The sequence below is a fragment of the Eimeria tenella genome, genomic scaffold (genome assembly GCF_000499545.2).
Source record: "Eimeria tenella Houghton genomic scaffold, Eth_scaff139, whole genome shotgun sequence".
Taxonomy (NCBI): domain Eukaryota; phylum Apicomplexa; class Conoidasida; order Eucoccidiorida; family Eimeriidae; genus Eimeria; species Eimeria tenella.
This window is the reverse complement of record NW_013541511.1, coordinates 3,266-15,502: the sequence shown is the minus strand read 5'-3', so window position 1 is coordinate 15,502 and position 12,237 is coordinate 3,266. Positions and strand designations below refer to the sequence as shown.

General features: G+C 50.0%; 3 protein-coding genes across 3 annotated transcripts; 2 read left to right on the top strand and 1 right to left on the bottom strand.

The window, feature by feature from the left end:
- Window positions 1–2,009: 2,009 nt before the first annotated feature.
- Window positions 2,010–4,667, bottom strand: ETH_00032770 (poly(A)+ RNA export protein, putative; the record flags this gene model as incomplete). Its single annotated transcript, XM_013373369.1, has 10 exons — window positions 2,010–2,060; window positions 2,204–2,254; window positions 2,378–2,568; window positions 2,617–2,663; window positions 3,043–3,338; window positions 3,563–3,639; window positions 3,870–3,927; window positions 4,068–4,160; window positions 4,259–4,429; window positions 4,557–4,667. The coding sequence occupies 10 exons, from the start codon at window positions 4,665–4,667 to the stop codon at window positions 2,010–2,012; spliced, it is 1,146 nt and encodes a 381-aa protein (XP_013228823.1).
- A 1,044-nt stretch (window positions 4,668–5,711) lies between these two features.
- On the top strand, window positions 5,712–8,290 carry ETH_00032765 (uncharacterized protein; the record flags this gene model as incomplete). Its single annotated transcript, XM_013373368.1, has 6 exons — window positions 5,712–6,364; window positions 6,526–6,655; window positions 6,809–6,921; window positions 7,107–7,768; window positions 7,987–8,044; window positions 8,203–8,290. 6 exons carry the CDS (start codon window positions 5,712–5,714, stop codon window positions 8,288–8,290), a joined length of 1,704 nt encoding a protein of 567 aa, XP_013228822.1.
- Window positions 8,291–10,083: 1,793 nt separating this feature from the next.
- ETH_00032760 (uncharacterized protein) lies at window positions 10,084–11,249 on the top strand (the record flags this gene model as incomplete). The annotated part of the gene is made up of 3 exons (XM_013373367.1): window positions 10,084–10,186; window positions 10,388–10,628; window positions 11,183–11,249. 3 exons carry the CDS (start codon window positions 10,084–10,086, stop codon window positions 11,247–11,249), a joined length of 411 nt encoding a protein of 136 aa, XP_013228821.1.
- Between the last annotated feature and the right edge of the window lie 988 nt (window positions 11,250–12,237).

The following is a 12,237-nucleotide window of genomic DNA, read 5'->3' as shown; positions in this document are numbered from 1 at the left end:
TCTGTTTTGCATAACGCGGCGGACTTGGCTGCACAGATCCTCCCTTCTGCTGAGTGCGCCGTAAAGTTCCGTTTTCAAGCATTTGTCGCTCTCTTGATAGCTTTATTAATTTGTGAGACAGGAATTACGCACAGCTCAGTTGATTAGCCGTATAAATGTGGAACTTTCACTTTGTTGCATCTCGTCACTGATGTAATGCTCCGGGGTCTTCTTGCCACGTTACATTTCAACGACTGCTTCGTACATTCAAAATACTTGACGCGAATGGTTTTACCTACAAAAACTGGAGCTCAAGACTAAGCGCCTGTTGTTAGTTACTCCATACACGCAAATTTTTTCCTTTGTGCGCTGCAAGGAACCGACGAGGGAATGCCTTGGGAGCAGCTCAGATTTGAACAGCAGATGACTATTGTATGCTGCACTGGCTCGTTCCAGGCAGTAAGTTGAAACAGATACTTTGAATTTTCTTTATTTGAATTACCTGGTTTGCTTTTCATACACGTGCAGGAAGCGCAAACTGGAGGGAGCTCAGCACCGGAATCATTGTGCACGCCTCCCAAGGAAAAGTGCCCTCAGGACAGTCTCCCGGAACGAAAAAGATTTGAATAAACAGTAAATAAGACGCGCTGACAATCCCCAAAGGTAATATGTACTTGTGCATGTCCAGAAAAGGAGTCAAGTTCGACAATTGATGATTTAGGTTGCGTCGTTTCACGAAACGCCACTGACTCACGAAACGCCACTGACTCGAGCCTAAAAGCACCAAAAGCCGTTTGCCGGCTTTCCAAACTCTTTCTTTTTGAAATTAGTAGGCAAGTCCTGAAGAGACGGTACGACATTGCCTTTTACGTGCCCCCCGGAAAAAGAAATGCAGATGCAGCAAGGATTTCTGCATTCCCCCTGCCCTCATCTACATACCTCGAAATAAAACACTGCAAAACCGTATTGATTAACTGTGCAGGGGCAGCCTGCTCAGTCGGCTGTGTCAAGCTTCCATCAAATTACACTACGTGGCTCCTTGCTGGTATTTTGAGTGATTCATTCACTCTTCACTCAGGCCGCACCTGGCCTACTGCTGGCAAGCTGCTTGCAACTTTCCACTCGCCTTTAGCGCGCCATTCTTGGGTATGAGCAACTAGCACCAGTTGCTACTCGCCGCCGTACGCCAGGTGATTGGTGGCACCATTACGTACAACTGTACTTAAAGACTAACAATCCGGTTAGCAAACTAGTGCTGCACAAACGGTGCAGTCTCTCTGGTTCTTGGTTCGTCCCAATTTGAGCTACGAAGCCAACTTCATGCAAGCACGGCAGCAGTCTGCATTTTCACCAAGTAGCAACTCCTCGAGCACGACAAAAGAGCGTTATTACGCTGCTCTGTTAGTGGAGAAAGTTGGCATGGCGAGCAGGACACCAACAGAGCAAACTCTCAAGTCCAGTGTGCCTCTGAAGCTGCAGGCTGCTGCAGCTTAAAGGACACGGCCGCGGCGGGCTGCTGCGACCATACGACCATTTGCAAAATGCACTGTATTACAAAACCCCGCTGGCTTTGACAGGTCAGCTGAGGTGCGCCAGAACGTCTTCGCTTACGATTAAACTCGCAGTTTGCAGAGCCCCGAGCAAGTTGAAACGATCTGGTATCTAGCTCACTCTAGTCACGCAGCAGCAAATTGCGCGCCCCGAAAGCGTAAGACGAACGTAAACTCTGCGATATATTGCTCATTAACTGTTGCAATTTGATTGCAACAAACATCGCAGTCCCGCTAGTTTGCCCGTATGGCAGTGACGCCAGCAGCCTGCGGAACAGCGAGGTTCCCGGCCCAAGTTTGGCGATGCGGCAGCTGAAGTCACTAAGAGTTTCTGCATATTTGCACGCTGCGCTTTACAGAGTGACGCCCCGGCGTCAGCTGCACGAATTCCGTGGTGTTGGGCTGGCAGCTTCGCCGGCTGAAATGCTGCTGCTCACGACAGGAGCCGCCGAAGAGCTAACAAAAGAAAAAAGTCGCAACTCAGCGACGCTGGGTGTTCTTCGGACGTGGGCGGAGGTCCTCTTCTTTCATCTGCGAATAAAAACAACTTTAATCAGTACCGGGCATAGGGCTCTGTCCTACTGTCCATACCAAAGAGGTAATGCACAATGCACGTCCTAGGCATCCAAGCGGAAAAACAAATACGTGAAGTTTCGGAACATGCAAATCCTTACTGCATGAATGTAAACATGATGTCCTTTTGCCATCTCTTGCTGGTCTGGGCCCTGAAGAAACAGAGAAGATTGCCCATAAAAACGTCGGTGGGAGGAGACCCACTGGGTCGACTTAGGAGCGAAGGGCCTCCAACACGATAATGGAAAAAAAAGTAAAAATACTGTGACGTCTACCTTATTCCAGTCGTAAGACACAGCGTATGCGAGCGCCGTTGATGTGGGGTCATATTTCAAATCCGCTATCGGCGCGCCCGCAGGTTCAAATGTCTTCAGTCTATAAAAAGCGTCGAGCGAAAAGATGACACGCAGACGGCCATCCAGAAATGACATGCTCAAGAAACATGCAGGGAGAGTCTGATGAACTTCTGAACAAACCCGGAGAAGGTACTGCTCTACGCTAGCTGGATGCATACTTCTGCCTCGAATCTTTGTCCCAGCAGACGATAATGCCATCAGATCCCTGAAAATAACAAGTTCAGTCAAGGCAGTGCTATTTAGTGGCTAGTATCCCTCGGCTTCTACGCCTTTTTGACTGTTTCATCTATAAAACTAGACCTGCTTTCTCAGTAAACTGAGATCGAGGGACGTACGCCAGTACTAAACGACTTGAGCTTGTTGAAGGAGATCGCATTTACAGAGTATATCTGCAGTACTTGCTGTGGCCCGTCCTGCCGATGACAGCGATAGCTAAATTCCATATTTCTGCAGTAAATAAACGAGCACAAACAGACTACTGCTCCCTCCTAATTAGCTCTGCGAGAGACGCAGCAGCCTGCTCATACGCTCAAGCAGCGCTCGCAAAAAGAGCGCAGCGCTAAAAATGGGATTTTGGGCCTTACTTATGTTCTTCTTTGATGTACACAATGCTACATCTGCCTTCTACGCTTCCAATTGCAGCCCCTGGTGATTGTGAAGCGTCGTCGGGGAAGAACGCAATAGATCGCGTTTGCATTTTCTGATATTGAGATCCAGCCTTAGTGAAGACCGGTATAGAAGCAGCAGCTGCAGCGCTCGGCGTTGTGACAGGAAAGGCTATCTGGTTCTGCTGGAAAAGAAGAGGAACATTTAAAATCAAACAGTCATGAAAAGTGTCGCAAATCCCCAGGAAACAGTCGTGGAAAGCCGCCTTGCATATCTGCACAGAAAGGGAAACAAAGATCACCAAACTTAGATAAGTCGCCCATGCATCTCCGCGTCAAGACCAGTAGTAGCTTTTTTCACGTTGAGTTTTCCACAGAATTGTGTGCCAGCCTGTGGTATCTCGAGGCTTTTATTTTCATGTCGACCAAACCAGTGTGATGCTGCAGAAGGTTGGTAGCTAAGAACTACCCTGTTTGTCAGTGCGCCCCTCTTACGCACTTTCGCGCCAACATTCTGCTGCCAAACTGGGTTGGGCTGTTTGCCATCCCACATCTTCACAGCTCCGTCCCAACTTGCTGCGTCGCGAAAAAAGGACGCACACACAGAAAGCAAAAAAAAGCATTCCGTAATTTACTGAAAGTGGCCAACCCCTCACAGCACAGACAATTTCCTTGCTTTGCATGGGCACGGCAAGGCTGTATCGAACTCCATCAGGCAAAAGCAGCCGAAAATAACAGCTACGAACGCCGCAACAGAGAAGATGTAAATTGCCTTCCTCATCGACTGCCATAGTGTTTTGGCTTACTGCTGATAACCAACTTGTACATAGGGTTCCATGCCACGAAATTTACAGGAGAATCATGCTGAGCAAAAATTTCAGAGGGCCCAATCGTCACAATACTAAGCCACACAGCAACAGATACGACTTGTTTCGATATACGCTATAAGCGTCGTTCAAGTAGGTAAAATTCAGCCGCGGGGGAGCTAAAACAGTTAACCTCACCTGCCCGATGACCTGCCCTGTGGTCCGGCCGCTGATGAGGTCATACGCCTTCACCTGCTTGTCGCATCCCGCTGTAAGCAGCATCTGTGTTGTCTGACAAAAAGTCACAAGTACGCCTCACAAAGTGCAACAAATAAAGGCTGGCCTAAACGGCACCCTAAGACGCTCCTGCTTGCGACATAGGGACTTACATCTCCAAAGCAGCAAGATAGAATAGGTGCAGTTTCTGTGAACAGCGACTGCGGGTTCCCTTTGTAAACGCTTTGGCCACTGCTGCCAAAGGCCGCAGGTTGAGTTGTTATTTGCCAGACCCGGCATGTTCGGTCCCACGAAGCACAGGCCAGTGCCTGCCCATCACGAGACTGAAACGCACAACAAATTGTCGCCGCATATGGACATCGAAGGAGCAACTGAACACAGCGCTGTAGGCCACTCACGCATCGCGAAATTGCTCAGCCTACATTGATGCAGAGAGACAACGACACCTACCCATGCCAGCTGAGACACTGAATCCGACGGTCCATTTGGAAGCTCAGTTGAATTTTGCTTTGAATAGTAGTTGGCCGATTCCGTTGTGGAACGAGTGAAGCCAAATGACATTTTCCCGTTGCCCAGATTGGGCTTCCAGAAGCTTCAAACACAGTCCCAAAATTCCGGGGAAAACAAGAAAAATATATGTGCGCTTATTTTCGTCACCTTCTCCCGTCCAATTCAGGTGATCCCGGCGCCTCATTAAACCAGCCTTGCAACCTCGCGCTCCTCATGCAACTGTTGGGCTTGATCTTTGTCGTACTTTCGCTCCTTTCAACGTGCTGTGATAGACAAGGCTAGTGAATGGAGCGCCGGCACTCTCCGGCAAGGTCCAAGACGGGATGACTTGGTCACTGCACTTTCGCCCAGGTTGCGCCAATTGGGGGCGGTATCCTATGGCGGAAAAATTGTGGGGTCCTTTCTTTCCCCTCCAAAGCTGCCTGAAGCGCTCGTGGGGTTTCTGTGAATGATAGCTGCTCTGAATGCACGTTGTGAGCCAATTGCGCTGCAAATGGGATCGGCGACGGCTGCACAAACATAGCGGCTGTCCCTCCTCTTCGCACACTGTTTACCCCTGGAGGCTCAAGAACCCTCTTATGATACACTTCATAGACACTCGTACCTATCCATACAGTTGGCCTCAGTCAGTGCAAAGACGGCACGACGGTCGGTGGCTCCTGCCAGCGGGAAACCACGCCCTGGCTTCTCCGAAGCACAACCCGGAGGTCACAGTTACATATGAATTCCCACAGGGGAAATGATGGATAAGGCAATTTAAAACTTATAGACAGGGTCCCGCGCTGCGCTAAACTGACCCGCCATTGAAGGGACTGATTCATTGGGGGGCCCGCTGCTGCATGCGCTTCTCTTCAGCCTCCTCCACAAAGTATCTAATCACTTCCACCAGTTCACCCAACGCGACTTCCTTTGCACATAAACTGCTACATTTATATAGTCTGGCTTTTTGCAGATACTCCACGTGGAGCCAAAGGGCGTGGCTGCTTACGGCAAGCACTGAAGTCAGCTCTTGTAATCCTGCATTCTCTCCAGGGTCTCAGTGACTGTCGCCAGTATTTGTAGTGAGGCCTTATTATTGAGTGAAAAAGGGTAGAAATGGCTTCGCTCGCGGTGCTGCGGCCTGATGCTGCTCCCTTCGGGGCCGAAAGTGCTTTTAGCATACTGAAGGTTCAGCCGAATCAAACCACTTCCCTTCATCCAGTGGCAGTGGCAAGTAACGGACGCCGCAGTGTCACCTTCCTTGTAAATTTGCCATGGGGGAGCACTTCTGTTGTGTCCCTTCCCCTGGAAGATCTCCCGCTTCTCACTGACGAAGAGGCGAAGTGCGTGTGCTGCGCAAGTCCAGAAACAGCTTCAGCAGGTAGACTAGCTTTATCTCCTGTAACCAAGGGCTCAGCTACGGGACTTTTTGTTCCGGGATACTTCATCTTTTCCTTGGCGGCAGCACGCGCTGGATTCCCGGCAGAAGTGGCGGCTGCCAAGCTACGCTTGGTGCTGCAGCAACGGGAGGTACATCCAAATACGTGCCTCCCGCTAGAAAAAGTTGTTGGCACCGAAGCAGCATATGCAATAGCGGCAGATTGGGGCGGTAAGGAGAGACCGGAAGCGAAATCAGAAACAGAACGTGGCTCGCCTCTTTGTTCGCTCTGGTTACTCTTGAGGCTGCCGGGAGGAAAGGGTGGTTTTGGTGCGTTACTGAAGAAACAACGAAGGAAAAAACGAGCGAATTTCTCGATTGATGCCTGCAGGTGAGTTTTGTGTTGAGCCACGCCGAAATGGCTGACGGTTTCGGGTCGGGTGCGTGGACTAGCCTTCACAACCTTTCATATAAGGGTTACTGTACTTTTACGGAGCCCCTGTTCATGAGATATATGCTTTACGTTGCTTGCTTCGCCGACTTTTTTTGTAGAGACTTAACAGGGAGGAGAATTCGACAGGCCCAAGTGGTCACTCGTATTAAAGAATGGATGGAGAAAAAAAGGAAGGAAGATGCGTTGGTTGCCGCACTGACGCACGGCGCACCAGAAAATCAGGAGCCAGTAGGTTGCTGCAAAGGCTGTAGAACCCTAGTTAAGGCGCAATTTTTGTCAAACTTTACCATAGTGTCATTGCAGGATGGGCGCTGGAATGTTTTCATGGCATATGTCAGCGCTGCGCCCTTCTTGCGTGACTTGCCTCCATTCCCTACGCAGGAAGCAAAGCCAGCTGTTTCTGTAGACCCCGATTTTATCTCCGAACAGTTAGCCCAGGTTTCCCAGATGCCGTCAGTTGTTGCTGATGGCCTTAAACAGCAAACAGCATTGCGGTATGGTTACGCGGCTGCCCGAGTCGCTCTGCACTTGCTCTGGACGTTTGATTGTCTTCCGTACTAGTGGTTAGTTGGCTGGTTGAGCTTCCACTTCTCATTACCATGCGTAACATTCAGTATTTATGGGTTTTCTTTTATTTGCCTAGTTTGTGACATCTTGCTGATGCTGAACGTGCCTGCAGAAGGCAAATGGAAGCGGAGCAGCGCAATCGGGCTGCGACACCACAGAACCGTGCCTTGTTCTCCCAGCTTCGTGATGCTGTAGAGCTCGATAGCGAAGATGACCAGTGGTCTGACACTGATTCAGATGGACAGCCCAGCGAACTAGACAGCAATGAGACTGGCAACAGAAGTTCCTCTCCCCATAGTTCTAGTAATGATGCCAATGGAGCGAGTGGCCCAGCCACCGCTACGAACAACCCCCTGAACGAACGGGCAGCGGCTACGAGCAGTGGGAGAGCTTTCCCGAACACGTCAGGAACTGCAAAATATCCGTCAGGCTTTGGTGGCAGCATTAGAGATAAGGGTGGTTTCTCCTTGAGTCCCAAGCCCGACGCGCAGGCGACGGCGCTGATGCAGCAGTTGGAGCAGATGCGTCTCAAGAACTCAGCTGCACAGGAGGAAGAGCGTCGGCGAAAGGCGGAAGCCGAGGCTGAAGCTGCCCGGGCAGCAGCTGCTGCGGAGAGGGCTGCACAGGAGGAAGAACGTCGGCGAAAGGCAGAAGCCGAGGCTGAAGCCGCGCGGGTAGCAATTGTTGCTGAAAGGGTGGTGAGAGAGGCGCAGCAGCTGGACGTGAGCCGCTTCAGCACCGCTGAGGAGCTTTTGAAGGCCGTAGATGCGGATGGTGCGTCCTTTCACGCTTCCATGCTCCGATGTGCATCTTTATTTTTTCGACTTTGTGGCAATGCTTTGGTACAGTGTATTTAGTGCTGCCCTCGCCGACGCTCACAATAACCTAAGCTTCCTTGCTGGGCTTTTGCCATGTATGTTGATTCGAGCTGCTCCCGAGGCTAGTGTGAATGTAGCTTATTTTTCTGTGTAAACTTTTTTGTTTTTCCACAGTGGTTAAGGAGAAGCTCCGACAGCTGGGTTGGAAATGCGGTGGGAGGCCTGAGGAGAGGTGAAGCGGCTGTATAACTGTGCTCATACGCTGAACAGTTGAACACATTGTGGACCGTTCGCAGCGGTTGCGTCTTAAGCATCTAGCGGGTCGGCGTACAAGGTTATCTTCATGTCGAGCCATTGTCAGTACTCTTGCCGGCTTCCCTTGTGCTTCAGGGCCGCTCGCCTTCTCAAGCTGAAGACAGTTGACCTTGCGAACGTCCCGAAGGCACTGCTTGCAAGACCTCCAGCTCGGATGGCGTAATGGGCGCCCCAGCTTTCTTGATATTTATTGTTTTTCCGTGTGGATGAATGCCGCCTGCTTATTCCCGAAGGGGTGGCGTGACACTGCTCCAGTGCTGTGGTTGGTTTAACTTCTGCACCATCCGCTTCAATTATATTTATCTAGACAGCAGCTGATTTAGTGAGTGTAGCGCGATCAGTCGGCTGCTGAACGAATGCTTGTTTCCTTGGCTTTTGATGAGCCTGTGGAGCTTACCACTGTTGTGGAGCACGAGGAGAGACATATTTTCCACAGTAGCTCACGGTGCGGCGAAGAAGTATCGGCAGAACTAGAGGCCTGGACGCAGGCATTTGTACTTATGAGTTTGACTGGTGTGAGTACCGATGCTTCAACCAAAGCTGCTCGCTTCTGGCCTCCGGTTATTTGGGGAAGGTGGCGAAGTTTGCTACGTAGTGTGCTACAGTTTCTGGCGTATTCATGAGGCAGGCCACAATTATGGTGTGTACTGTAACTCTGCAGAAGAAGTACACACAAAATAACGAATCAATGATCAAGTCACGGAAGGCAATGGGGGGAGTGGTAGTTAAGCAGGATTAGGTCTGCTAACGCAGTAGGTTGGTGTCACACGAACGACTACGGCGCGGTTACCGCGCTCTGCTTTCAAAATTCCGGACAACCGCATTGAAATCGATCAGAAGAACCCTACGAGGTCCGCCTGTACGGCTCGGAGGACTGTGTTTAGTAACTGTCTTTTTTAATAAATGAGGAGAATAATTGTGTGTAAAAGCAGGCCTTGATCCCCGCCTCGTTTTTTGTTACCGAAATGATGGACTAGTCCTCGTGAGCGATGAGACCACGAGTTCTATGCTCGCAAGCCAGTGGTCGGTCACCTTGCATGCTCGACGCGAGACGCCAGTAGGTGTCAGCAAATAGCTCTTAATTCTGCTTGAGCAAAAAGGAAATTTAATCTCATAGTGACTTGATCCACCCAAAGTCTTGTGGAGGCCCAGTCACTCGTTCGTGTCTTCACCCGGGGAGTCAAGTGAGTCACGAATGGGTCAGTCTCGTTCTCCAAAAGGCTGCTTCACACACCCCAAATGAGCCACAGCACATTGACTGATTTCGAATTTGTGTGATCTTGTATGTTTGCGTAAATGTATGGCTTACTTTCCCCGGGCGACCTTAGCCGACACGGTCATTCATTGCACGCGAAGAGCTCAAAGCGCCTTTGTGAAGTGTATCTCGCTGCGAGCCACATGTTTGAGCAACCGGCCCTTCATTCTTTCATGTGAAAGTGCACTCGTGTGCCTGCAGAGTGAAACGTCAGATCCACCGACGGCTGGGAAACACTTATGCGGACATTTGTTGTTCTCAGACGGTTTGGTTTATACGGAGGTGACCAAGTCGGCACACTTCTCAACATGCCATCAAATGAATCTTCTCTGCGGCAAGGACAGAGCCCCTCAGGGGCCTCCGTTGCTGCATTTGACTCAGCCAGTTTTTCGTGTCGTTCTGGACCTTTGCCGAGCACACTTGACCATCATGGTAGGAATACTCTCCACCTTTAGTCTCTGAATTTGCTCACTGCTTGTGACTGTCATAGACAATTCCCCCGTTTGTTTGGAATCATGAGCCTCAGTTATTCCTGTAAACATTGATCGTCTGATGGATAGCTATCGGACTGGCGTTTCACTATTTGACTCGCAGCGTCTGCAGTGTCTAGTCAGACTTAACGTAACAAAAGTGTTCGGTTGTAGTATTTGAGACTGCGTGTCCCAATGCTCTTGTGCTCAGTACAAAGACAATCGTCCCTCATGAGGCAGACACCCTACGAAAGAAAACTCACCGGCTTCTCTCCAGGAGATACAAGGATCCTTCTTGGTCAGAGTGACTTTCACGAAACTCTCAAGAGGCCAGGTAAGACGACATGCGTCGAGGGCTTCTTAGGAAAAGTATTTACTCGGCTCACAACTCAGTTTAGTAGGGGAGTGAAATGAGAAAATTTTGCCGTAGCATGAAACTTCCCGGCAAAATGTTTTCTTAAGCTCTCTGCATCATATCGCATTTCTTGTCGTTGTCGGTCTGTACCTGCCTTTTTGCCTTAACTGCTGCTTCTAGGTGTTCGGAAGTTCGCATCAATCCGTCAGCCTGTTGCTGAAGCAGAACAGCAGCCGAAGCGCTCTGGCAGTTCAGGGCATGTGAACAAGACGTGGGACAAAATACGTAGCTGGGGTAAAAATACGTTCAGCAGAGGCAAAAGCGGGGAATGCAGCGCCACAGATGGGGAGAAGAGTAGGTCTGGCGGATGCGAGCCAGATCAAAATGGACAGGGATCCGAACAAGGCAGGGGCACTGGCAGGTTCGCCTTCTGATTTCCATGCTTCTGGCAATCTGGAGAGCTGTACAATGTGATAGGGTGTGCATGCCCCACGTGTAGGCAACGAATCTCGACGCATCTGTACTCACATGCCTATAAGGCACTTCGGAGTCACTGCGTTTTAACTACAGTCTTCGCACACATCTTCTCTGTGGTTGATGATTTATAGCATACCACAGGTAGTTGCGGCGCTCCGCTATTTTGTCTCTGTATTTTCCTTGCTTTTGATTTGAAGGGATGCTTTGAGCTGTAGGAATGACTCAACATGCTTACAGTGCTGTTTTGTGGCCTCAGCAGCACAGATGCTCATGCTGTTAATTCTTGGAAGCAGGATGAGGAAGCCCTTCGTTAGAAGGTTAGTGGGCCTCATGAGAAATTAAGTGCAGAGGCTTTCCAGTTTCTGGCATGGCAGGACGTAACCTGCCTTCGTCTCTCTCATTTTCTAGCTTAATTTGTGTGCCAGTTGCCTTTCTTTGGCGTACCCCCAGCCAGAGCGTGAGCTTGATTCTGTTCTTGTAATGGTTGTCCTTCCTCAGTCAAGAGTTTCTGACTGACTTCCGTGTCCTACATTGCAAGCAGGCCAAGGCTGGGCATTCCGGCTAGTCGCGCGCTGTGGTCTTTCCGGTGGAGAGTGCTGCGCTGCAGCAACACAATAGCTGTGCATGCAAATATTTTCTCAGCTCGCATAGTCCTCCGTAGTTCACCTCAATCATGCTCCAGATTAATTCTGACGTGACAGCAGCGGTGCAAGCCGGCTGACGGGACTCAAAACAGTCGCCACGAGCAAGCACACAGTCATTGGTTTCTGACGGGCTCATCTACAGTGTTAACGTTCTTTCCGCGAAGTTTATGGAGCGTGTTTTCAATATTGCAGTTGTTGATACATGTGTCATTTGAGCATGAGCACACCAAACTGTCTGTGTGTTGTCTAAAGAGCAAGGGCCAGGCGAAAAATGCGTTTGCCGGTGGGGCACGCACAGTTTGGCAGCTGGCAAAATGCGCGCCTAGCGACCACTGTCAGGCCTGATTGCTTAAAGCATTTCTCTCCACAAAACGTTAAGTTATGGAAACAGGACAATATTGCATTGGGAGGCTGCGTGTTCATAGTGATGTGTACCCTGTGCCGGTAGTCTTGCACAAAACCTGCACTTTTCGAGGCTGGTCGGGCCGGTTTTCTACTAATAGTGTCAAACTCTCGCACGAAAATATGTCTTACCATTTGCTGCCTTATTTTAGGCTTTATAGAGATCATCTCTGATTTGCAGGTGAAGGCTAGTGCTATGCGGCCCCACTGCAATGCACTGCATTGCAGGATTTCCGTTTTGGACTGCAGGAGGCTACCCCGTGTAGCGCTGAGTGCTTAGGTTCTCTTAAAAGTGCAGAGGATACTAGGATAGTTTTGTACAGCTACTACATGGAGGTCCAACTGAGTCAACACGTAGTCTTCAGGCGGGTGGCCTGTGGTAGGCAAAGGATATGGCGCAAGTGGCAGGGCATGCGCCTTGATGAGACTGAGATTAGCTGCCAAATGGTTGTTACTCTCGTAGGTAGTTGTTGAATTATTTTTAGAGTTCGTTACCCCTTAATCCTT